Below are 25,193 nucleotides of genomic sequence, written 5' to 3' on the forward strand. Positions count from 1 at the left end.
CAGGCTGTGGGAGAGCTTGCACTGTTACATATCAAGCATCATCAATGTCACCCTACTTTCACCAGCATTAAACCCTCTATTTAAAAAGAAAACAGTTTGCTAACACAGATAAGAGTTTTTTCAGCGGAGTAAAACAGAAAGGGGAACACTATTCTTCAGAGTTAATCACCCTTTATGCTCTACTGGTGGACTAAACTGAACCGGGTAGTAAAGGTATAATGTAGAATTGCGTTAGAGATAAAAGATCTAAAGTAACCCTTAAATGCTTACAACTTTTATTAAGAATTCCTTCCTACTCTATATACAGTACACTTCCTCTCTATGTAAACTACATCACCCCCCGTTCTCAAAGGAAATGGTGTATGCATAGACAGCAGAACAGATACTTAGAATAACACAGTGATACTGATTTCTATATATTACTAAGATCTTTACCATTAACCTTCCTTTTAATCTTTAAGAGTGACACATACCCACTAATTTTTTGAGAACCTGTTGTCCCTAACATTTTCTTTAGGGAATTGGCATTATGATAAGCAACACACCTTTTCCTTTGTTAAATGTTGCTGTAGTTGCTTCTTCATCGACCAACTCTGGCAAATCCAGCTGTAATCTGTATTTTTCAGGGACTTCAATGATTACATCATCCTAAAACATAGGCAAATTAAAATACTCCGTCAGCAAGTATATGTGTTAAAGTGACTTTCTAAGCCTGTTTGGGTTCAACAGAGAGGAAGCACAGGTTTTCGTTCCTACAAAACTTACCCTTGAAAGGCTCAGTTCACATTCAGAAATGGAACTAACTTTAGGCATTTCTACTTTCAGTTCAATCTTTAGAGGTTTCCTGTTTGCATCCTTTGCAATGGTCAGTTCATAGGTTGGTGTGACTGGCTCCTGTGGCAGCTCCATACTGGCAATTTTCTTCTATCAGATGCACTTTAGACTGTGTAACATCCTTGTTCAGCAGCAGTGTAGCATTATTGCGGTCCTCCTCTCTGAGGTTGTTCTTTATCTGGTCCAGTGTCAGTTCTTCCAGAAAAATAATATTCACACAGTAGTTAATAAAATATCTTATTAGAATAGTTTAGCTGTAGCTTTAACTGATGGATTTATACCAGTTAGCAAAATGTGCCAAAATGTAAGCGTCAGCTTTGTGATTATGAACTCAGCTGCTAAGCTTGTATACTAATTTCATGGAGCTCTTTCCATCTTCATTCCTCATTTCCACTTTTTATTTGTTAGTAGGTACAAGACTGAACTCAAGTTTCAGTGTTCTGTATCTTACAGGGAACCACACAGGCCTGATTCTACTGGACACAGGTCTGCAAGATGTCTTGCAGGGTCAGGGCACAGGTCAGTTTCAATATTCTTTAGATTTCAAGGGGATGGAAAGTAACATTGTAGCCACCCCCCACATAGATGGGACTGGGAGTTTAGCCTTTTCTGTTTCCATTACACCATCTCTTGACAGTAATTTAAAAGAAGTGTATGTACCATTCCTCGTGTTCTTGTTGAAAAGTGGAGCTGGTAGTGGCCCTCCTCTCAGACTCTGTTTCATCCTTTTCAGGCTTCCTTTGAGTGTGAATGTTGCAATGTGGTAAGAGTGGGAGAGAGAGAGGTTGTAATGCTCCTCAATGTATTTAAATGTCAGACGGATCAAGTGATCCATTTCTGCTTGGTTCTCTCGCTGAAGAACAGTCGGATTATATGCAATATCTATGATGGAGTAAGTCTCTAGAAAAACAATGTGTCAAACATTATTGCTGTACTGCTACAATCTGTTTTATAGGGGATAGAATACATCTGCCATAGGTACAGTGGAGGTAACCTATATTAAGAATAATTTTGATGCTTTTAATGATTAAATGTTTTGAAGAATCAATAATATGAATAGGAAGTGGCTTGATGTGTGGTTTCCTATGAAGACCTGGTTCCAGAAAACTGACCTGTAGAAAATACCATTCCCATCCAGCAGATCACTTATGGACATGTGTAAAGTTAAGCATGGGAGTAATTTCCCTGCATTTAATGGAACTGAGACTACTCATGTGCTTAAAGATGGGTACATGCGCTAAAGCCCTAATCCTGCAAGGCACTTAAGCATTTAGTGTGATCTGCTTTTTCAGAAGGAACAACCAATTTTACTTAGGGTTCAGTCTATGCCTCCTCAACCTTCAAGTTGCAAGCTATATACCGCCAGTGGCACTCTAAAAGGGCTGCTCTTTGCCTTTCCAATACAATCCTATAGAAATGAGAGGAAAGTGTCCTAACTGTGGCATGTACAAAGAGTATTTTGGAACCCATTATGTACTTGCCTGCTTTATCTGACACCTCCTCAAGTGGGCCAGCACTTAGAGGTATTGGATCAGTAGGTGACTTAGGAGCTGGGACCCTTTTCCACCTGCAGAGGTTAATGAATAATGATTTTTCCTTAGGATCCTGCAAAGAGAACCCAAACCACTTAATCACCACAAATGTTTAGGTCTCCTTATAGCCAAAAGTGCAATGGAACCAAATGTTAACAACAGGTAAAATCATAGGCCACTTTCAAATCCTTAACTACCTATAAACTTCTTAGTTCAACTTTATATAAAACGTAAAGAGCTATGTTTGTATTTGTGCCCACCGGGCTTTCATATTGAAGAAAAAATACACAGGTGGAAAAAACAAAGCGAGTCTAAATGATCATATACCAGGAGCAGAATAGGATTTAAATACGGTGTATGAACATTGATTTTAGGGACACAAAGGGGTCTTTTTACCAGACAACAGCAACAACACGTGTCTTGTCATAGTCTGTGCTATGTAGGACATTCAACAACAAACCAGCACTGCTTTAGAGTCTGATGGTGACCTATGGTTGTGCCAGTGTAACTGGGGAGTACTTCCAGGGTGGTCAATGGAGTTACACTGCTGCAGTAGTTTGAGAGGAGAATCAGGTTTCTAGTATCAAGGAGCTGGCTATTTCCATAACACAAGGGGGGAGAGCTGCCTCTCTAAAGACTTGTATTCACTGCCCAGAGGTACTAGTATCCAGCTCAAGTTATGGGGTTCACCCTCTCAAAGTTTACTGTGATCTTAGATGCAGAATATATCCTGGATTTCCATGTTACATTAAGTGATCTGCTATGATTATCAATTCTGGCAGAATCTCAGAGCTAGGAATCAAGCTCTGTCTCAATGGGATGCATTCCTGTTTATTAATGAACCTCAGGCCACTAAGTATACCTGAATTATATGTGATCTCCTCCAGACCCTTACTTTTCCCATGGGCACTGCTTGGTTTAATTAGGAATGGCTTTGCATTTAACACTAGAATTCATATCTGCATCTGCTTTCAGTTCCATGTAAACATGGTGCTTTTGCCACAGGCATATAGACCAGTTGGGTAACCTGGCTCTGACAATGGCTATTGTCCAATGCTTCTGTGAAAATAAAAATCTTCCACAATGCAGTTCTTTGTGCCCTTCATGATAGTGCATTTTGGAAGGAGCACTACCTCCCACCCAGAAGCACAAAGCATGAGAACTTTTATTATTTTTATCCTAACCAATGGCACCGCAGAGGCTATTTTTCCTCACAAAAATCGAATCCTTTTTTAACCTTACTGAGACGTTAGGCAGAATGATATCCTCACTCCATCCCCCACTGGTGTCTCAGTACTGTTGGGTCTCTAGCAGTGAACACTGGCGCACAGAAGGACCTTCACCCACTCCCACGGGTATTCAGACACAGCTCAGCTAGCAGTGCTGGTTAGGGCCTTTTTGCAGCTGGAAGCATCTTCCAAGCACTACCATTGCCAGGTGAGATCCTACTGGAATCTCATGGCTCTTTCATAGGATAAGCCCTTGCCCCATGTACCAGTATGTGGGTCTGTAGGCAAAGATGTGGTTCAGGAGGAGTGCAATATTGCTTTGCATCCTCCAGCTGCTGCTGCATGAATCTGTGGTAACTCTCAGGGGTGCTTTCTGCCATCTCATCCAGCATACTCCAGAGTTGGGTCACTTGAGTCAGCATGTCCTTTGAGTGAGCAGGAGCCGCCATCATTAGCACAAATGTCCCCCAGGAAGCAGCAGGGGTTTTACACTTAACCTATAAGAGAATTAGGGAGAGTATTTGCTTTGAACAGCTGCCCTGCACAGCGTCCACGGGGTTTGTATCTGGGACTCCAGGGCAAAATATGTTCTAGTCACAAGAAAAAGGATGGGGGATCTATCTGCCAACCTGTCCCCAGCCCCTTCACCTGCCCCTGGGATCTGAGAGTCACATTAGAGGCCCTTTGGCCCTACCCCGGCGCCCCCTCTGCTGCCCCCTAAGCCCGCATCCCAGCGCCCCCCGAGCCGCCCCTTTGGCCCCATCCCAGCGCCCCCCCGAGCCGCCCCTTTGGCCCCATCCCAGCGCCCCCCGAGCCGCCCCCTTGGCCCGCATCCCATCGCCCCCCGAGCCGCCCCTTTGGCCCCATCCCATCGCCCCCCGTGCCGCCCCCTTGGCCCGCATCCCATCGCCCCCCGAGCCGCCCCTTTGGCCCCAACCCGGCGCCCCCCGAGCCGCCCCTTTGGCCCCATCCCAGCGCCCCCCGTGCCGCCCCCTTGGCCCGCATCCCAGCGCCCCCCGTGCCGCCCCCTTGGCCCGCATCCCATCGCCCCCCGAGCCGCCCCTTTGGCCCCATCGCAGCGCCCCCCGTGCCGCCCCTTTGGCCCCATCCCAGCGCCCCCCGAGCCGCCCCCTTGGCCCGCATCCCATCGCCCCCCGAGCCGCCCCTTTGGCCCCAACCCGGCGCCCCCCGAGCCGCCCCCTTGGCCCCATCCCAGCGCCCCCCCGTGCCGCCCCCTTGGCCCGCATCCCAGCGCCCCCCCCGTGCCGCCACCTTGGCCCGCATCCCGGCGCCCCCCCGTGCCGCCCCCTAAGTCCGCATCCCATCGCCCCCCGAGCCGCCCCCTTGGCCCCATCCCAGCGCCCCCCGAGCCGCCCCCTTGGCCCGCATCCCAGCGCCCCCCCCGTGCCGCCCCCTTGGCCCGCATCCCGGCGCCCCCCCGTGCCGCCCCCTAAGTCCGCATCCCATCGCCCCCCGAGCCGCCCCCTTGGCCCCATCCCAGGGCCCCCCGAGCCGCCCCCTTGGCCCGCATCCCATCGCCCCCCGAGCCGCCCCTTTGGCCCCAACCCGGCGCCCCCCGAGCCGCCCCCTTGGCCCGCATCCCATCGCCCCCCGAGCCGCCCCTTTGGCCCCAACCCGGCGCCCCCCGAGCCGCCCCCTTGGCCCCATCCCAGCGCCCCCCGTGCCGCCCCCTTGGCCCGCATCCCAGCGCCCCCCCCGTGCCGCCCCCTTGGCCCGCATCCCGGCGCCCCCCCGTGCCGCCCCCTAAGTCCGCATCCCATCGCCCCCCGAGCCGCCCCCTTGGCCCCAACCCGGCGCCCCCCGAGCCGCCCCTTTGGCCCCATCCCAGCGCCCCCCCGTGCCGCCCCCTTAGCCCCACCCCGGCGCCCCCCCGTGCCGCCCCCACTCTCTCCCCTTCACTCGCCACAGGGATCCTCCCTCCGGGTACACGACGCCGTTTCCATAGCAACGGGCACGGAAGTCACCCGGAAGTGGAAGTGTCCCAACAGCCCACCCCCCCCTCAGCTCCCTGAGTTCCGATTCATGACTTGGTCTCCGCGCCGGAGCCGGACAAGAGCCGCGTCTCTCTCGCCCCGGATCTGTTCCCCCCGCAGGCAGCCTAGTGCTTCCGTTGGAAGCACTTCCGGGGCACGCACTTCCGGGTGGAGGGAGCGAGTACTTCGCTCCGTGGGTGAGAAGGGCTCTGGGCTGGGGGCGGGTTACTGGCCCGGGGGTTCTGGGGGGGAGTCTCCCCAGGCCTGACTGTATCGCTGTGGGCCTGTACCTCGCCCCCGCCCCACCGGCTGCCCTGCGCTCCCTGCCAGCTGGCGCTGTGTCTGGCCGGCTGGCTGCGTGTTGCTGCTGTTGGGTCCCACGCGGGCTGAGATGAAAGCACATCTCCCCGCTCTCCGGGTGCTCCCGTTATTTGCTGCCCTGCGCTGTCAGCTGGCTGCTGGGTGATACCGCACAGGGAGCTGCGCTTCGGGCTGTATAGGTAGAGCCTGGCTCTCTCTTCAAACATCGCTCCTTGAGTTCAGTGCAGTTACTTCTGACTCAGGCTGGGGTCAATGGGAGCAGCAGGCTCAGAGCCACAGCATGTTAAACAATCAACATGGAAGTATTAGATTGAGAGACGGAATAATGATCAATTATCTTCTCACTGATATGTGGGATATGAGATACAGAGATTTATCAGAGACTGTGGACGTGGGCACCAACTGCTGGATCATCCTTTCTTGCCCCTGTTCATGCAGACTGTCTCACAGGAAGCTTAGTTTGGGAGTAATGCAGTGGCTCTTTAGGGAACACATATCTCAGCCTGTGTCAATAGCACATTTACTGTCACACAGATGGAAAAAGACTTGCCTTTATGCCATTCATCTCCCTGTCCTGACAAGAGCGTATTGTGCATTACCGAGTCTTATGTGATTTTCTAATAGCCTTATTTTTTGTTACTTCTGTGAAGGTTAAAGAATGTCCCGGGTCCCTTTAGGAAAAGTCCTCTTACGAAATGTCATTCGTCACACTGATGCACACAACAAGGTATGGGACCATGTTCTATTCCTTTGCTTCTCTCTCTCCTGTGGTGAAGTGTGGTACTATCTCTGATAGCTCTTCTTCAGGTCTGGGCTCTCTGTAAACTCAAAAGCTTGTCTCTTTCACAAACAGAAGTTAGTCCAATCCAAGATATTATTGTATCCCCTTGTCTTGCTGATACAGTCTGGCTTTCCTCATGTATATCAAGATCTGTCTCCTGTTACTTTAGTGTTGCATGTCCAGAGTTATGATATTTACAATATTTATGATCTTTCTTGCTGCCATTGTGTGAAGCGATGCTATTTTCATTTTGTTGTTGCTAAATTATGGTGGCTGAACTTACGTTGTTGCACACAGCAAATCAGTTCCACATACATGTATATTTTTGAAGGTAGACATTTCTGCAGCGCAACAATGAGGGAGAGGTCCATGCTACTTGCACCATGATTAAATTTGTTTCAAACATTTTTCTTCCTACATTTTAAAGATATTATTACTCATCTTAAAAACTTACACTAATTTTAAATTTAGCAGACAAAGCTTAGGGTGAAGTTAACTCTTGGGCAGAAGACCAGCACAAGGCCTCTAGTCTGGGAGCGTATGTGGGGCTAGAGCTCCCTGTTTTTTGCAAATGAGAAATAACACAAAATAAAATGGAAAAACTCACTCTGCAGTGTTGGCTCCTGTTCTGCGGGGCTGGACATAGCTTGCCTCTCCATGCATTGCCATCTGGCACGTGGGTCACAGCGAGCTAGCTCAGATTTGACCCAGCTGCCCCTCCATCATCATGATGGCGGGTTGGCTGGGCCAAACCTGACCAGTGCTGTAACTCCATGCTCCAGGTCTCAGTGGCAGGAGCTGAGCTCAGCCCCACAGGACAGGAGCCACTAATGCATGGTGAGAGTGGGGAGGGCTCTCTCTGCAACCCACCTGTCCCTCCAAGGTCTTTTTCCCCTACCCCAGGGGCAGGACATGACCAGACCAAACCCAACCCACCTCCAGGGCCTGCCTGCCCACCCACCCACCATGATCCAACTCACCTACTGAGTGTAGATAAAATGAATTAACACTACATTGCCAGAAATAAAATGAAAATATATAACAAGTAAGCATTTCAGAGGGCTCTGTTTTGAACTTAGGTGGCGCCAAGGCTGTCTGCTAATTTTCTGCACAGAAGTGAATTTAATCCTGAATGCACAGGTGAATTAATTTTTAAAGGAGCCCCATTAGTTGAAAAAAAAATAATCACATTTTATGCACAAGCACAGCTCCTTGCCTACATTACTAACAATGACTTGTATTTTTACTAATCTAGCTTTTCCCTGTTTAAACTCTTGTGTCGTTTTTTGCCTATCTGTCAGCTAGGGCAATGAAAGGTCAGTTTCACTTTCAGATGCTAAGTGCTGCCTTGTTTGATTTGTAGGCATAGCAGGGTAATATTTATTTACAAGTTTCATTTATTTAAAATGAATGGAAGTGTTTCTGTGGCTCTGATGTCTTACAAAAGCTTTTCCCCCCACAACATTTACTTTGAGTTTTGTCGTCTCTTTAAAATAAGAAAGATAATTATTTTAATTTAGCATTTGTTAGGTTTTTGTGCCTCTGTAAAATGGATCCCCACTGGGATTTGAATTTCACTTTAGTGCACAAGGCTGGTATTTCCTGAGAGATTTAGAAATTGGCCATTTTTTGCTAAGGCATTTAATTCATCAGGATCATTTTCCAAGAGGCATTTATCTCATATGTGCTTAAGATGATGCCACATGCACGACAAGGCTATGTGAACAAAATCTGTGTCAAAGCACTGGGTATGCTGTATTTTCAAGCGTTTAGCATGAATCCTCACTTGGGACTCAGCTCTGCAATAGCTGTGTGAGCAGAACTCTGGAGGAGTACAGAGCTCCCATGAATGAGAGATTCTGTATGAACTGAAGGGTCCACCGGCATGGATCAGATTACAGAATAAGGCTCCTCATCTGTAAAACAAAGTTATTTGCTGCTGCAGCTAATTGTCATTATGACGTTTCTTGTTTTAGTTAACTTGATGCAGCTAAAAGGCTCATTTGTGTCATTGCAGCAGGTCAGTTTAGTTTGAAATCCATCAAACTTCAATTATTGACCCAGAAGAAGTGAGGTTATAGTGTTTTGTAGTTGAAAAGCATCACTTCTGTAGAGTACTTAATTTTATTTTATCATTTTCTTCATATTTTTCAGATTCAGGAAGAATCAGAAATGTGGAAAATAAGGGAGTTGGAGAAGCAGACTCAAGAGACTTACCGATGGAAGCAAGGGAGAATGTCACCCAATACCTCCAGGTGGGACTTAGTTACCTGGAGGAAATAATCCTCTGTACTACTCTGTATTGTAGTATTATTTAATGTTTACAAAGTTATTTAAAGAGAGAGGAAGAGCCTTGTGTAAGGGCCAAAACTTTATTAACTATTTTGGTGACCACACAGGAGCATCCCTATATAATCCTGTTGAAATGGGGTTCGTTCATCCCTGTAGTGCCTCCTGCTGGCTGTCTTGGGGATTAGCTCTTCATATTAGCACACCTTCTTTGGGTGGTGTCTTGCCACCATCACCTACTCTAGGACCCACGTCTAAGGACCGTGGCATCCTTTTTAGTGACACAGCCCTCTGGCTATGCCACACACAGTACTCCCTTGTTCCAGGGTATCTGCAGTCCACTGTTCAGCCATTTCCCTTTGTGGCTGCTGCAGCAGATTGTCTGGCCAGTTCTTCATGGCCTCATCATCATCTTTGCTCTTGCCTGAGCCTGCAAACCCCAGCAGCCAGCCAGCCAGGAGCTGTCTCTTGCTCCCCCGTCCCTGCTTGTAGCACTGCTCTGTCCAGGATGCTGGCAGTTCTCTCAGTCCTCCAGAGATACAGTCTCCTTGACTCCCAGCAGAGAAAAGACGGTTACTTACCTTTGTAACTGTTGTTCTTCGAGATGTGTTGCTCATATCCATTCCAGTTAGGTGTGTACGCGCCGCGTGCACATTCGTCGGAGAAACTTTACCCTAGCAACCCAGATGGGTCGGCTGGGCGCCCCCTGGAGTGGCGCCGCCATGGCGCCCCATATATATCCCAGCCGACCCGGCCAGCCTTCAGTTCCTTCTTGCCGGCTACTCCGATAGTGGGGAAGAAGGGCGGGTGTGGAATGGATGTGAGCAACACATCTCGAAGAACAACAGTTACAAAGGTAAGTAACTGTCTTTTCTTCTTCGAGTGATTGCTCATATGCATTCCAGTCAGGTGATTCCCAAGCCTTTCCTAGGCGGTGGGGTCGGAGCGCGATGTGGCGGTATTTAAGACTGCTACGCCGAAGGCCGCATCCTCTCTTGATTGTCTGACCAGCGCATAGTGCGCGGCGAATGTGTGGACCGACGACCAGGTCGCTGCACGGCATATCTCCTGCATAGGCACGTGCTCAAGGAAGGCGCCTGAGCCCTCGTGGAATGTGCCGTGAGGTGGCCAGAGGGGACACGAGCTAAGTCGTAGCATGCGCGAATGCATGCAGTTACCCAGGAGGAAATCCTCTGCGAGGATATAGGCTGCCCTCTCATTCGTTCTGCGATCGCCACAAACAGCTGAGGGGACTTCCGAAATGGCTTTGTTCTCTCGATATAGAAAGCAAGCGCTCTACGTACATCTAAGGAGTGTAGCTGTTGCTCCCGCTGAGAAGCGTGTGGTCTCGGGAAGAAGACGGGGAGGAAGATGTCCTGGTTGGTGTGGAAGGTGGAAACCACCTTAGGGAGGAACGCCGGGTGGGGCCGCAGGTGTACCTTGTCTTTATGGAAAAGGGTGTAGGGCGGGTCCACTGTGAGAGCTCTGAGCTCGGAGACCCGCCTGGCCGATGTAATGGCCACCAGGAATGCCGTCTTCCATGACAGGTACATGAGCGAGCAAGTTGCCAGTGGCTCAAATGGTGGGAGCGTGAGTTTGTTCAGGACCAAGTTAAGGTCCCAGGTAGGGGCAGGGCGGCGTACTGTGGGGTATAGACGTTCCAGGCCTTTAAGAAATCTGGAGACTAAGGGATGGGAGAATATGGAGCGACCCCCTTCCCCTGGCCGGAAGGCGGATATGGCCGCTAAGTGTACCTTTAAGGAGGCAGTTGCCAGGCCCTGCTGCTTAAGGTACCAGAGGTAGTCCAGGACCGTGGACATCGGAGTCTGTGTAGGGTTCACCCCTTGAGAAGCGCACCAGCAAGAGAAACGCTTCCACTTGGCCCTGTACGTTGAGCGAGTGGAGGGCTTCTTGCTGTTAAGGAGTATATGCTGGACCGGTGCGGAGCAACTGAGCTCCACTGTGCTCAGCCATGCAGGAGCCACGCCGTGAGGTGTAGCGCTCGTAGGTCCGGGTGACGAAGCGCGCCGTGATCCTGGGTAATCAGGTCTGGGTGGAGAGGAAGGGGAATTGGGTGGTCCACAGATAGGTTCAGCAAGGTGGTGAACCAGTGCTGTCTGGGCCATGCAGGTGCGATCAAGATCAGATGCGCTTTGTCCCTGCGCAGCTTCAACAGGACCTTGTGCACCAGAGGGAACGGAGGGAAGGCATACAGGAGGTGGTGGGTCCATGGCAGGAGAAATGCGTCCGAGATCGACCCCGGAGAGAGACCTTGGAAGGAGCAAAACTCCTGGCACTTCCTGTTGGACCTGGTTGTGAAGAGGTCTATGCGGGGAAATCCCCACCTCTGGAAGATGGAATGGATGATATCCGGTCTGATCGACCATTCGTGGCAGAGGAAGGATCTGCTGAGGCTGTCCGCCAGCGTGTTCTCGACCCCTGGGAGGAAGGATGCCACCAGGTCTATTGACTGGGCTATACAGAAGTCCCAGAGTCGAATGGCCTCCTGACATAGGGGAGACGAACGGGTCCCCCCCTGCTTGTTGATATAATACATGGCCGTTGTGTTGTCCGTGAGTACGGAAACACAGCGTTCTTGTAGGTGTCTTTGAAACGCCTGGCAGGCGAGGCGGATCTGCCCTTAGCTCACGGACATTTATGTGGAGTGACAGCTCCTGGGGCGACCAGAGGCCCTGGGTGCGCAGGTCCCCTAAGTGGGCTCCCCACCCCAGGGATGACGCATCGGTTGCTAGAGTTACCGATGGTTGCTTTGAATGGAACGGCAATGCCCACACATACTAGAGATGGGTCAGCCACCAGTCGAAGGAGCGGAGAGAGGGTCGGAGGGGATCGTCACTAATACATCTGGTTGGTCCCTGCTCGGTCGGAATTACTGAGTGAAGCCACGTTTGGAGGGCCTCATTCTGAGTTTGGCATGCTTTGTCACGTAAGTGCAAGTAGCCATATCGGCCGAGCAGTTGTGAGCAGTTCGAGCCGAGGTGAGTGGGGAGGCTTGCAAGCTCCGGATGATCACCCCGATCGCCTGGAAGCGAGGTTGAGGTAAGAAGGCCCTGGCTTGAACTGAGGTCCAGGGTCGCGCCTATGAAGTCCAACCTCTGTGTGGGTATCAGGCCTGGACTCTCGGCATGATAAGCAGGCCCAGCTGTGAAAAGAGGTCCGTAACGGCCTCGACATCCCGTCGCACCTGAGACTGGGAGGACCCTTTCAGGAGCCAGTCGTCGAGGTACAGGAAGACGTGGATTTTTTCACCGACGGAGGGGGCAGCCACGACAGCCATGCACTTGTGACACCCCGGAGCTAGTCGAGAGGCCGAAGGCAGAACTGCGAACTGGAAGTGCTGGTGTCTGACCGTGAAGCGGAGGTACTTCTGTGTGGTGAAAGATGGCGATATGGAAGTACGCGTCCTTCATGTCGAGGGCGGCGTACCAGTCTCCAGGATCCAGGGATGGGATAATGGTTTCCCAGGGAGATAATGCGGAACTTCAACTTCAGCAATCCATTTGTTGAGGCCCTTAGGTCTAGGATGGGCCTGAGACCTCCCTTGGATTTTGGATCAGAAAATATCGGGAGTAGAATCCCTTGCCTCTCTCGGCTAGAGGTACTTCCTCTATAGCCCCTGCCTCCAGGAGGGAACGAACCTCCTGCAGGAGGGTTTGCTCGTGAGAGGGGTCCCTGAAGAGGGACCGGGAAGGGGGGGCGGGAAGGGGGAGAGGAAGCAAATTGCAGATGGTAACCCTGCTTCACTGACGTTAATCGGGACCACACCAGGAGGAAGTGGGAGAGGCGGTTGGAGAAGGTAGGGGAAGGATCCTGTGTTGAGACTGGTAAGTCGTCCCCGGGCGCACCTTCAAAAGTCGGACTTGGGGCCCGGCTGTGGTTTGGAAGGCCCTTGGTTCTGGCCTCCCTGGGAGTTGGGTTGGCGTTTGCGTCCCCCCCGCCACGCCGTCTATTGAGGTCCTGCCTCTGACGGGGTGGGAAGTATGGGCGCCGTGCTTGGGGCCTGAAGGGTCTACGCTGGGTGGAAGGGGTATGCATCTTCCAGTGAGTGAATGATGACTCGGTTGTCCTTTAAGTTTTGTAATTTGGAGTCCGTCTTCTCCGAGAACAACCCTTTCCCGTCAAAGGGTAGGTCCTGGATTGTTATACTGCAGTTCCGGTGGTAGTGTGGAGGCTTGAAGCCATGAGATGCTCCTCATGGTTATCCCGGACGCCAGGGTTCTGGCTGCCGAGTCAGCTGCGTCGAGGAGGCCTGGAGGGAGGTCCTGGCCACCTTTTTACCCTCCTCCAGGAACGTGTTAAATTCTGGGCGTGAGTCCTGGGGAAGCAGTTCGGCAAACTTTCCCACCTCCGTCCAGATGTTGTGGTTATAGCGTCCAGTAGGGCCTGCTGGTTGGCCACCCGGAGTTGCAAAGCCCCCGCCGAGCATACCTTGCGACCCATGAGGTCCATCCGTTTTGCCTCCTTGGACTTGGGGGCCGGTGCCTGCTGGCCATGCCGTTCCCCTGTCATTAACCGCTGGGCCACTAGGGAGGAAGGGGAGGAGGGTGAACATATAGGTACTCGTACCCCCGAGAGGGTACCATGTACTTCCTCTCCACCCCTTTAGCTGTCGTCGGGATGGAGGCTGGCGATTGCCATAGGTCTCGGCAGTGGACTGAATGGTTCTTAGGAACGGGAGGGCTACCCAGGTAGGAGCATCGACCGAGAGGATGCTCACTACTGGGTCCTCCACCTCTGGCGACCTCCTCGACCGGGGAGGTTGATATTAAGAGCCACTTGACGGAGGAGGTCCTGGTGGGCCTTGAGGTCTATTGGTGGAGGCCCCGATGCCGACGATCCGGCCACTGCCTCATCTGGTGAGGAAGAGGAGGAGGATACCCCGGGGATAAGGGTCTCCTGTACGGCCTCTTGCTCTTGACCCGGTTCCTGCTCCTGTTGTCCCGGGGAGGTGCGTGGGCGACTGTCTGTCCGACTCAACCACCGGGGGGCGGGAAACAGTGGCCTCTGGTACCCGATGCTCTGAGGTGGTGGGACGTATCTGAGGCACGGGGGCGCCCTGGGCCTGATGGTAAGCCCAGGGAGTCCTGTGGTCGGGGGTCTTGGAACACACCCAGCGGTGGCCTCAGGGTGCTGGTCCCCATAGTAACGGCCCGCCTGGGAGGATGCCGACGTGCCCCTTGATGGCCACGGTGGTGTGCTGCAAAAGTCGGTGCCCGCGGGTACCGACCGACCTCACACCTCTGGACAACGGTGACCGGTGCTGGCATCGGTGCTGGGATTGAGACCGGACCTGCGACTGGCTCGGTGCCGGGGAGGTCGACTGGGATCACGAGCGCCGTTGCCTAGATCTGCTCCTGGAGTGCGGCGCCCACCTCGGTGCCAAGAGCTGGAGCGGGTGTCGGGAGTACCCGAGTTGACCCTCGGGAAGCAGACCGGCGCCGGGGAGCCGACCGTGCCAAGAGCGTGAGCGGGTACCGGGGTGATCGGTGCCGGGAGCTCGACCGGTGCCGGGAGTCTGAGCGGTACCGGGGTGATCAGTGCCGGGAGTCCGACGGTGCCGAGGCGATCGGTGCCGGGATCGTGATCGATTGCCTTGAGCCTGAGTGGCGCCTTGATGTGGAGCGTCCACGGGACCGCGATCTGGAGCGGTGCCGGCCTGTTACACTGACCGAAGCTGGTCTGGTCAGGGTCGGTTTGCCCACAGAGCAGAGAACCCGCACCGGCGGTGTCCAGGGGTAAGGGCATCGGTGCCTCGGTGATCGCAATTAGCTCCCTCACCCCTGCGAATGTTTCCTGTGTAGAGGGAGAGGCGAGCTCCACCCACGGTGTGTACCGGGGAGCTGCCAGGTGCCGGACTCGACGGCCCGCGCGGGGTCGGAGTCAACGGTACTGGCTTCGGCGGTGCCGCAGTAGGTATCGGTGCCGGGCGATCCATCTTCTGCGCAGGGTCTGACTGCGGGATGGCTGAAGGCGAGATGATCTGTGCCTTTGCAGCCTTTGGCCTCGGGGAGAGGGAGCAACTCTGGGCCGGTTCGGTGCCGGCTTCTTGGTGGTGGCACTCGGTGTGGCGGTGCTCTTGCTCACCGGCTGACTTGCGCTCGGTGGCCAAGGGCAAGGGTGTCAGGGCCGCCTTCCATGAGTAGCTGTCGCAGTCTAATGTCCCGCTCCTCCTTAGTCCTCGGCTTGAAGGACTTACAGATCGCGCACTTGGCTGATAAGTGTGACTCCCCTAGGCAATTCAAGCATGAGTCATGGGGGTCTCCCACGGGCATGGGCTTGTGACAAGCCGAGCACTGCCTGAAGCCCGATGAGCCGGGCATGGGCTCCGGCTCCCGGTGCGGGGGGGTACCCCGATCCCCTCGCTACCACTACTAACTAAACTAACACACTATATAACTTACTAACTAAGAACTATATATCTATATATGTACAATAATGACTATAACTACTATATACAACGGTAGCAAAACGAGCTGCTAGGGAGTGTGGAGGTCAGTGAAGCCGCGCTCCACAGTTCCAACGACCGACGGGCGGTAAGAAGGAACTGAAGGGTGGCCGGGTCGGCTGGGATATATATGGGGCGCCATGGCGGCGCCACTCCAGGGGGCGCCCAGCCGACCCGTCTGGGTTGCTAGGGTAAAAGTTTCTCCGACGAACGTGCACGCGGCGCGTACACACCTAACTGGAATGCATATGAGCAATCACTCGAAGAAGAACTACCCTTCTGTGCCCAGCCTCTCACTTTTTATATGGGTCTGCTTGGCCCTTATTGGCTGCTCCCTTTAGCCCTTCTCTGATTGGCTGCCTCCTGTGCAGCCTCCCTAGGGCTCTATTAACTCCTTAGAGCCCAGCGTGGGGAAGGCGCCCCATCACACCTGTACACACCACACTTCCTGCTGAAGTTTCACACTGCATCTTTGTGTGGTGATCCAGGTGTGCAGCTTTAAAAATATATACTTTAGATATGTTGGGACCTCTGATATAGCAAGATTATAGTTTGGTTAAGAAATGTGATAGTGACATCTGAAAAGTCCTGCGGTGTCTTTGGTAGATGTACTCAGTGCTGGTGCATTAGTATTTATAGTGTGATGTGGGTTATCACTAAATTAAATCATTCTGACCCGAGGTTTTGCACCACATAAATTTCGCCCAGCTCCTGTCCAGTATTAATGTAGGTAAGAGCCAGGTACCTGTGGGTACTGTCACCATAACAAACTCACAAAGATCTAACACTAACAATAAATTTGTTAGTCTCTGAGGTGCCACAAATATTCCTATTCTTTTGTGGATACAGACTAACACGGCTACTACTCTGAAACAAAGATCTCACAAGCTAAGCAGGATCAGGTTGGTTTTACGTGGATGAAGACCTTCAAGGAATGAGCAAGTGATGAGAGAAGTGGTTTTGTTAACTCTTGCATTTGAGTCTGTATTGAGCTCAGTGGCCCAGCTTGGTGCTGGGAGAGGCTGTCTTTAGATGCGATGTAAAAGTGAAGTTGTAATCAGCTGTAATAATTGAAGAACCCATGGCACTTTTTATTAGATTTGGGCTGTTAACCCTGGTACTCTCACCAAATTCCAACTCCAGTAATTGTGTTCCCCCTCCAGTTTGTACTGGATACTGTCATCTTTATTTCCTGCCTTAAATTGTTGTGTCACTGTCCACTGTTAAGCGGAGGTGGTAGCATTTCAGTGGTGCTTGATGCGATGCATACCTGCTTTTTCAGAGTACTGTGAGGTATAATTAATTACTGTTACAAAGTGATTTGAGAAACTGATGAAAGGCAACTGTCTGTGCAAGTCATTTATTAATCATTGGGTTGGTCCCATGGAAGCTCTGAGTGACCATCCTGTGGGGATGGAGGTGAATCTCTTTGCATGGAGTGACATCCAGAGACTGTCGGATGTGTGCTTTGTCCCAAGTGCCCTCTGTGCCCTAGATTGATTGATTGCCCAAAAAGTCATTGTGTCCTCTGAGTTGACCACTGGAGAACTCTCATTTCTCTCTGCAGTAGTCGTATGCGCAGTGACGGTTTCGATGAGGAGAGCCAAAGGGCTGATTGGAAGGCAAAGAGCTTTGTGCATGTTCCTGACATGACTGAAGATGATCTTCTCCGGGCCCGGACCTGGAATAAGAAGCTCCATGAATGTGAAGCCAACATGCCAGATAGGTTTGTGGGTGGAATTACTATCCTAGCATGATTCCTACAGAAAAAGGATCTGGTACTTTATGGCCCCCACATTTCACAAAAGTTAGTGAATTTATCCTCACAACACTCCTGTGCAATAAGGAAGTAGTATCATCCCCATTTTACAGGTGGTAAAGTGAGGTACAGGGAGACTTAAGTAACATGCCCAGTGTCACACATAGCCAGGAACTGAGCCCAGATCTCCTGCGTTTCAGTCCTCTGCCTAGTCACAAGAGCATTCTTCCTCTCTGGCATGAAATAAATACAGCCCTAAACCCAAGACTTGTTTAGTACTGCCCTCTGTAGAATTTAACCAAACCTACTTATGATATCCAAATAGCTAATCTCCCAGCTTGACAGGGAAATACTAGTCAGTGCTTTTGGGGGTATTTCTAAGAAACAAGAGCTGCCTTGTGCCTCCTTTACTGTCATTTTAGCTAATTGTTTTCATTCCTCCAGGTGTCTTCTTTTTATTTTTATTAGCACCCAGTCCTAATCTGGCTGTTGGCATTCTTGCTGCCTGAAATACTTGTACAGCTATAATTCTGTATTTGGATAGGTTTTAGATATATGTAGATTTTACCACAGTGATAAAGGACCATATATGTGTGTTTTGCATTATAATGGAGTTTTGTGATCACACAGTTGAATACAAATGAAACCCTCTTACTATGGGGAAAATACACAGGGTGAGCAAAGCAAATTACACCCCATGGGTGAAGTCAATGGCAAAACTTCCATTGACTTCAGTGGGGCTAAGATTTCACCCCATGTTTCCTGGGTGTTTATGAGAAGTGTGAACTCCCAAATCATTGGGCTTCTGCTGCACAAGGAGGTACAAGTTCTTACCAGAAAAAAGCAAAGTGGCCATTAGTCTGCCCAGAATGGTCTGAACAGAACCTAGCAAAGCAAATGTTAGGACTTTAAACAAGTAAGGAAAGATACTAGCTGTTATTGCTCCCGACTCGTGTTTTGTATTTTCCCTAAAGCGCTCTCTTTCATTTCACCCTCATTTTGGTTCTGAACATCTTGTGTGATTTTAACATGTTTCCTGCTGTTCTCTTGCAGATGGGGTCACAGTGGCTATAAAGAGTTATATCCAGAGGAATTTGATACTGACAGGTAAGGACAACAGGCTTACTGAAAAGTCCCAACATCTTAATTTCTGTCAAGTTACGCAATGAAATATAGAGCTTGTACCTCTCCAATATAGACTGTAAATTGTCCTTTCAAGGCAGATTGAATTGTTTACCTAGCAGACATGTGGCCTGAAATTCCAGTCCATTAATGTGTTCTCTTACTCAAAACAATTCTGACAATAATGTGAGAGGGCCCGGCTTCAGTTCATAAGGCATAAACATTCAGTTAAGGCTTGAATGCTGTCCTTACTTTGCCCATATGTGGCATCGTTCCTGCAGTGAAGAGCCCTCCCTGTTCTGAGCCCTGAGAGGTGTTTGTATCTCTTCTAATAACAGGACATCCAGCTTTAACTCTATATTAAGAGTGACTGAAATGTTACGCAAGTAAGTGTTTGGCTTCTCGGAGTTGGGCTATTTCCTGAAGCGATCCAGCTTTCATGACTAGCTGCAGGCATGTGTGCACCTAGAAATTGCAAGTCAGAATGAGAGCTTCAGCAGCATGAGAGCAATTAAGAGTGAAAATGCAAACAAATTAAAAAAAAATGATTGGGACACAGATTTATTATTTAAAAAACTGTACATAGTAGAATGTCCAGATCTAGCACTTATCTGATTCCTGACAGTCACAGATAAGGAGTTCTTAGTAAGTTTTACAGCATAATTTATGTTTTCCGTACTCTAGGATGGTTAAAATGCCTTTGAAATGGCCCCTCATCTCAATTATAAGATATGGACCCAAACTGTTAAGTGGTGAAGTTAAAAATGCATCCAGCTTACCTTCATAGCATCCATATGTCTGTCCTGAAAGGAGCTCAGGGTAGAAGGGCTTGATTGATGCTTTGAAATAGGGAATGCTAATTTAGAATCTGCCCAGGCTCTATTCTGTGTTTCCTGTTACAGTGACCAGCAAGAGAAAGATGAACAAAACGCTGTCAATGGAAAGAGGAAGTCTCACCCAGGAAAACAATCTGTGCCTGAGTCACTCAAACGGAAGAGGCCAAAGAAATCACAGAAGAAGAAGCGGAAGAAAAGAGGTCACACAAAAAAGCGAAAGAAGAGGAAAAAGGAGAAGGCGAAGGCATCATCAGATTCTTCCCAGGAAAGCGAGTGTTCAGGAGGGGACTTCGTGCACCTGGAGAGGGAAACACAAGCACAAGAAGAAGACCAGGAAAAGGCTTGCAAAGGAACCTGCCTCTTCCTCTGGGCGGGAAAGTGACTCTTCCAGTGTGAGCAGCTCTGAGGACAGCGAACCTGAGGAGAAAAGGAAAAGTGGTCTAAGAAAAAAAGGAGGAAATGCCCTGTGTCTGCATTAGAGAGGCACAGTGAGATTCAGGAGAAGCAAAACAAGAGGAAGAACTGGAAAGTGGCAGCTGATGAGAAGTCGGAGGACAGCTCAGATGAGGACTAACAAGAGGCTGTGAGTCTGGGGCCATGGGTGAAATTGCACGTCAGCGAATGGAGGCGGACGTTTTCTCCTGATGCTGCCCCAGTGGTACAAACATGGTGCTGACTGATTTCTGGAGCACAGAACTTTATACCGTGCCAGCCCACGTATGGGCTCTGCACTTTGCTGGCTCGCAGAGGGCACATCTTTGGTTTTTGCTGGTTTACAACCAGGAGAGCTGAAAGGCCTGTGGAGAAGAAGTCTGTCCCCCAAGTCACGGTCTCCTACCCACCCACCCCAGACTCCTGATTCTATAATTGGTCTAATTTCCTGGCCATATTCAGTTTTAATTGACAGTTCCTGTGGGCCATGTTAAGAAGGGAAACAGATGCATCGGCGCTGTTTCTGGGTTTTTTTAAAATTGTTCCTCTTTTCATGCATAACCCATAATGACCAAGACCACAATTGCAATAAAGAGCAGAGGCCACAGACTAACAGCACTTCTGCCAACCTGATTACAAAGGATGTGCCATTGGATTTAACAGCAGGGGCCCTTCACTGCAGCATTATCCCATGATGAAAATAAAAGGATGTGGTCCAGGTGGGACAGTCAAAGTAAGGAGGAGGCACTGGTCTGGAACAAGGAAGGGCAAGTGGGGTGTCACAATTCTAGCTGCGGGTGTGGTGACCCCACTGCAGTGGTTTGTTTCAAACTTACCTCAGATCCCCTACCTCTGCCGTTTGTGTGATTGACTTGCCCTCCTTATCAGCAACATGTCCCTCTCGATCCACTTGTGCTGATGGACGGGCCTCTGATAGATTTCCTGTTCTGTCTCTGGCTGGCCCAGTATGTTTGACACAAAGATTGAGATACAGGGCGGGAATGAACCCTTTCTCCCTGCAATAACATGAAGACTCCATTTGTATTTTCCTTTTGAAATCTGATCTCCTACCACCACTTTAGTGCAAGACCCAGGGACAGAGCATGAATGTGTTCAGGGGTTCTAAAAGTCTGGTCAGGCTGCTCCTCTCTTTGTACAATATGTTCACCGCTGATTAGGTTCCATAGACCTGTGAATATGTTTTATGGAGCCAGTCTGTATATAGGAGATTGCATCCCTGCTTAATACCCTCCTGTAGAAGATGGCAAAGGAGACTCTTAGCACATACAGTCCTCATACTCCATGTTCCTCTGAATTTCCATATCAACAGTAGGTGGTGTCTACGCTCACGGAATGTGGAGGTCTGAATCTTTCTAGATCAGAATCGAGGTGTCTGGGCTCCCAGATATCTAAACTGTGGTCTCAAACCTTTCACAAAGCCTTTCTCTGTGTGTGCTTGCATATATGTAAGCCATGGGAATACAGTGAGATTATAAATCTGTGCCCAAATCAAGCGGAAACATCATTCTTATGAGAGTTCAGATCTGTGCATGTCTTGGGATCCTCCTTTGTCTTAGCTTTGCTTGAGTGAAGTGTCCAGTTAAAAGCTTTTACCACTGAGACTGGACAGTGCTAATGCTTATCTGGTCTGAGCAGTGTAGATTACTGCTCTGACATATTGAGGTTGGGGCATGCTTTTGTATTAAAAACTCTTACCCATCCTCAGTCTGCTAATCTATGAACTAATAAATGTTCCCAGTTGTGCTTCTGCAGTTCCTGAAGGCAGGTTATACACATAGGGGTTTTATAGGTTTCTTCCTCAGAATTTCTTGTTGAGACAGCTCTCGCAGCTCCTGGGCTGCAGACAAAGTGCCTTGTTCGTACCTACCTCTTGGTCTCTGTGAGTGGAATTAATGTTTGTACAGCCTCTGGCAGATGTAGATTGCCTGAGATTCCAATTCTGAACTCCCAATCTTATATCACAGTAGCTCTGTTGACTTCTGTGGAGTTATTCCTGATTTACCCTGCGGGGAGAGCAGAATCAGGCCCTGAGGAATTAGAATCAGGGCGGTGGGCCCCAAAGGACCAGTCCTCAGCTGGAGGAATAGTGCATAGAATGGGAATACCTGGGGCTGAGAGAGGTTGAGAGTTCAAAACTAGATAGCAGAAACACAACATCGGGGTAGTTTATCTTCTAGTGAGAATGTCTTACGTGTCAGCCTGGCAAACAAATCTTCCCTGCCTTACTGTCTATAATCTGCTCAATCAGACAACTAGTAGATACTTGGGAGGAGAGGGAGGGAACCTGGATAAATACACCATAGCCCAGATTCTTGGTCTTTGTTTAAATTTGTCATCTCCCTTTCTTCACCTGTAGGTGAAGCTTTTTTAGGTCTCCCTGTGCATATGGGCTGACATTGGTAAAATGGAGAACATCACTGTATCTTTCATTCTGTGTCCCTCTTCCCCACTGCCACAGTGCTTGGTCTACATTCTGTCATCCACTCCCTCTTCTAGAAGGCCAATATTTGTGACTTCCTTTCCAGGGCACGAATATATGGGTAGCTCCTTCTCTGATGGGGTTAAGCAATGTCTTATTTCTCTAAGGCCTGTCTCCTGGTGCAGGGATTCCCATGGGCAGGAAGGGGAGCTGCCAATGTTCTTTTCTAGTTCAGTGTGAGAGCCACTTCTCTACTGCAATCTGCAGAAACGTTCATGCAGTAACAGTGCAGCAGCTTTTCATGCACCACAAGAGAAATCATCCAGGAGATTTTATTTTTATAAAGAAATCCTCTACAGAAAGATTTTAAATTAGGAAATGTGTAACTGCAGAATAGATTCATATATTGCACTGGACCCAATGTGGACTTCATGGGTGGATTTTAGGGCAGGGCTGAATGTTGGGGCTCAAACAGTGATCCTACTATCCTATACAGTCCAGCTCCTAATGCAACCACTGAAAAGAGTGCTTGGAATGTCAGTACTTTTGCTTTGGTGGATTAGTGTCTCCAAGCATTTTAACATTGGCTGTCTCATGCTTCTTCATTCTAAGAACATATGCCAGTTGGGCTCCTGCCAGTTAAAGGCATTTACTCAGGATAATGGGCTGGCCAAAATGGGCTTCAGGACCTTTTACCCAGCCCTGGCCACTATTTATTTACCCACGATGATCCTAACTTTGCCTTCTTTCCCCTTACGCGGCAGTGTCTACAGTACTAAATCTCTGCCTGAGGCTGCTGGAATGGTGCTCCATAATAGTGCTTGTTGAACAGATAAGAAATTCACTTAAGAAATTGCCCTCTTTTTTCTACCCCTTCCCCAAATCTGTTAGTCTCCAGGACTATTTGGATAATCTCCTACCCAAGACCAGGTTTCCTGCACCATATGATGTTGTACTACCACCACTGAATATATTTTTGCAGAGAATTCGAAGAGGTTGCCAGAGAAGGAAGGGTAGATTGTATATCCTTTCTATGAAATTTAAGTACAGGATTTTTACTGTGTGTCTGTGTGTGAAAGAGACAGTGGTGGATGTTCATGTTATTAGATAACATAAGTTCTAATGGCTCACAGAATAAACTAGACTTTTCAAATATGTGGTCAGTTTATTTACAATCACTGCTCACCAGGTTAGGCTAAATTTGTGTAAAATATCACCATGTAGATCATTAATAAGACTGCATCTATTCCTGTACCTTTAAACGTAAGGGGAAATCTAGTTTGGTCTCTCAAGCACTCATCAGATTTCTGTATCATACTCTAACATACTCAGATAACTGGGGTCTTCTGTCATTTGCATTAGTGTACTGCCAAATTAAGCTAAGCTGATATAAGTGAGGGTTAACCCAATGAAAATGCTTCTGTAATAGGGCCTTCCACCTGTTTGACTACATTTAGTTAAACCAGTACAACTTTTCTAATACAGACAAAATTTCAGGTACTATATCAATTTACACTGACATTTTGAAGATCATCTTTATAACCAGAGGGGCTGTCACCGATATAAAAGAAAAAAAAGCTTGGAGCGTGCAGCAAATTTCACAGCCACAGAACTGCTGTGCAATAGACTAGGCCTTAGCAATAAGCTTTTAATCAGTTTCACTTTTTGGTTTTCATTCATTATCCTACTGTGCAGCTTCTACATTTAGACTTCAAACACTCCAGCAGAACAAGAGTTTTCATTAATTTATTAGTTCATTGAAAACATTTATATTCGTATTACATTTTTAAAGTTTAATTTGATGCTAAGATACTATGCACATCCCCTGTGTCGGTACAAGCACATCTTTTCTCTACTTTCCTCTAATTAGATAAGACTTAGAAAAGCAGCAATATACACTTTCACATCACAAGACTTGTTTGGATGAGTGTTCCTGATCGTTAATTAAATTGCAGTATGATGATGCATTTGTGAACAGTTCAGTGCAGCTAAAGAATTCACAGGGACAACTGTGCTTTCCGCAGATGATTGTTCAACCACCTCTGCATTTGTGAAAGTGTCAGATAAAATGTAGCTTAGAACATGTGACTATGCTCCACTGACAGGTGATAAGTCTGTCGACCTGAATAGGAAGGATTGGGTTGTCTGGAGTTGGGAAATGCAGTAATCAGTGTCCTCCTTTCTGTACAATCTGAGCAAAGCGGTTAGTGATGGATAACGTGGTATCAATGAATCTCTCCACACAACTGGCTAGACAGCTTTCTGTTCTGGAGTCCAACTTTGAGCCAGGTTTGTCCACACATTTGTCCCAGCAAACGTCCATGAAGTTATGAACCTTGATGTGAACAGAAAACATGTTAGTTACTACTATTTAATCAAATATTTTACAGATGGGAAAGCTAAAATATGAGAGGAGCACAAAAATCACTTGTCTAGGAGTCCTGCCAAAACACCATCCTTTCCCCCTGTGCTTTATCCTTAAAGGGCCCATCACCCTCGGAACTGAGAAGTTCAGTCACTGTGGCCGATTCAGTACTTGGCCCTTCTACTGACACACACAAAGGGGTCCATTAATGCCAAAGACAGTGTGATTTCTGTGCTGTATGCATCTACTTATTAGGGACTGAACCAAGTCACTGTCTCACATTACCCCACACACATTCATCTCGCAAAACGAGTGTCAAGGGACATGTACAGGGGGCTGCCTTGCTCTCTCCGGGAGGGTTACAAGCAGGGCTTAATTTGTAACGAAAGAGTGGCGGCGGCTTGAGCAATGTTTACATTCCTAACTGATGGAGCAAGCCCAGAGGTGCCGGGGCTGTGAGCTGCCACGCAGCACCGGTTATCTAGGGGGAGGAGGAGGAGCCCCTGGGGGAAGCGGGTGGCGCCAGGGGTCCCAGTGACTGAGGCTCTGGACGCCGTTGGGGCCGATGTGGGAGGAGCCCCAGGAAGAGCGTGCAGGGCTGGCTGGCGCCCGGCTGCCCATCGCGGGCCTGGGGGGCCCCTCGGGCAGGTACCTGGGCGGTGAACTGCGCCCGCTGCTCCTCAGCGGCCACCAGCCGCTGCAGCTCGGAGACCGCGGGGTCCGGGCCGCCAGGCTCCGCCATGGGGAAGGCGAGTCCGGCCGCTGTGACCTTCACCGGCGGAACCGGAAGTGA

General features: G+C 49.5%; 3 protein-coding genes across 3 annotated transcripts; 1 reads left to right on the top strand and 2 right to left on the bottom strand.

Annotated features, from left to right (window-relative positions):
• Window positions 1–257: 257 nt before the first annotated feature.
• On the bottom strand, window positions 258–5,764 carry PIH1D2 (PIH1 domain containing 2). Its single transcript, XM_030538036.1, is given in 7 exon segments — window positions 258–648; window positions 766–918; window positions 920–1,029; window positions 1,495–1,734; window positions 2,316–2,439; window positions 3,862–4,092; window positions 5,644–5,764. Coding segments are annotated over 6 exon segments (948 nt in total). The 5' UTR covers window positions 4,048–4,092; window positions 5,644–5,764; the 3' UTR covers window positions 258–513.
• Window positions 5,765–5,767: 3 nt separating this feature from the next.
• LOC115637117 (uncharacterized protein NKAPD1-like) lies at window positions 5,768–19,810 on the top strand. Its single transcript, XM_030538040.1, is given in 8 exon segments — window positions 5,768–5,786; window positions 6,561–6,637; window positions 8,846–8,946; window positions 17,014–17,172; window positions 18,259–18,312; window positions 19,230–19,431; window positions 19,433–19,597; window positions 19,600–19,810. Coding segments are annotated over 7 exon segments (888 nt in total). The 5' UTR covers window positions 5,768–5,786; window positions 6,561–6,568; the 3' UTR covers window positions 19,738–19,810.
• Window positions 19,811–23,100: 3,290 nt separating this feature from the next.
• Window positions 23,101–25,184, bottom strand: LOC115637119 (mitochondrial import inner membrane translocase subunit Tim8 B-like). The gene is made up of 2 exons (XM_030538043.1): window positions 25,053–25,184; window positions 23,101–24,370 (listed from the first exon to the last, which is right to left on the bottom strand). The coding sequence occupies exons 1-2, from the start codon at window positions 25,140–25,142 to the stop codon at window positions 24,203–24,205; spliced, it is 258 nt and encodes an 85-aa protein (XP_030393903.1). The 5' UTR covers window positions 25,143–25,184; the 3' UTR covers window positions 23,101–24,202.
• Window positions 25,185–25,193: the final 9 nt, after the last annotated feature.

The sequence above is a fragment of the Gopherus evgoodei genome, chromosome 19 (assembly GCF_007399415.2).
Source record: "Gopherus evgoodei ecotype Sinaloan lineage chromosome 19, rGopEvg1_v1.p, whole genome shotgun sequence".
NCBI classification, from domain to species: Eukaryota; Metazoa; Chordata; order Testudines; family Testudinidae; genus Gopherus; species Gopherus evgoodei.

What these genes read in the sequence shown, in the direction of transcription:
- LOC115637119 (XM_030538043.1), bottom strand. Translation starts at nt 25,142, where the DNA reads ATGGCGGAGCCTGGCGGCCCGGACCCCGCGGTCTCCGAGCTGCAGCGG. An exon ending in GGGCGCAGTTCACCGCCCAG is followed by an intron (nt 24,371 to 25,052) that starts GTACCTGCCCGA and finishes GTTCACATCAAG; the next exon opens with GTTCATAACTTCATGGACGT.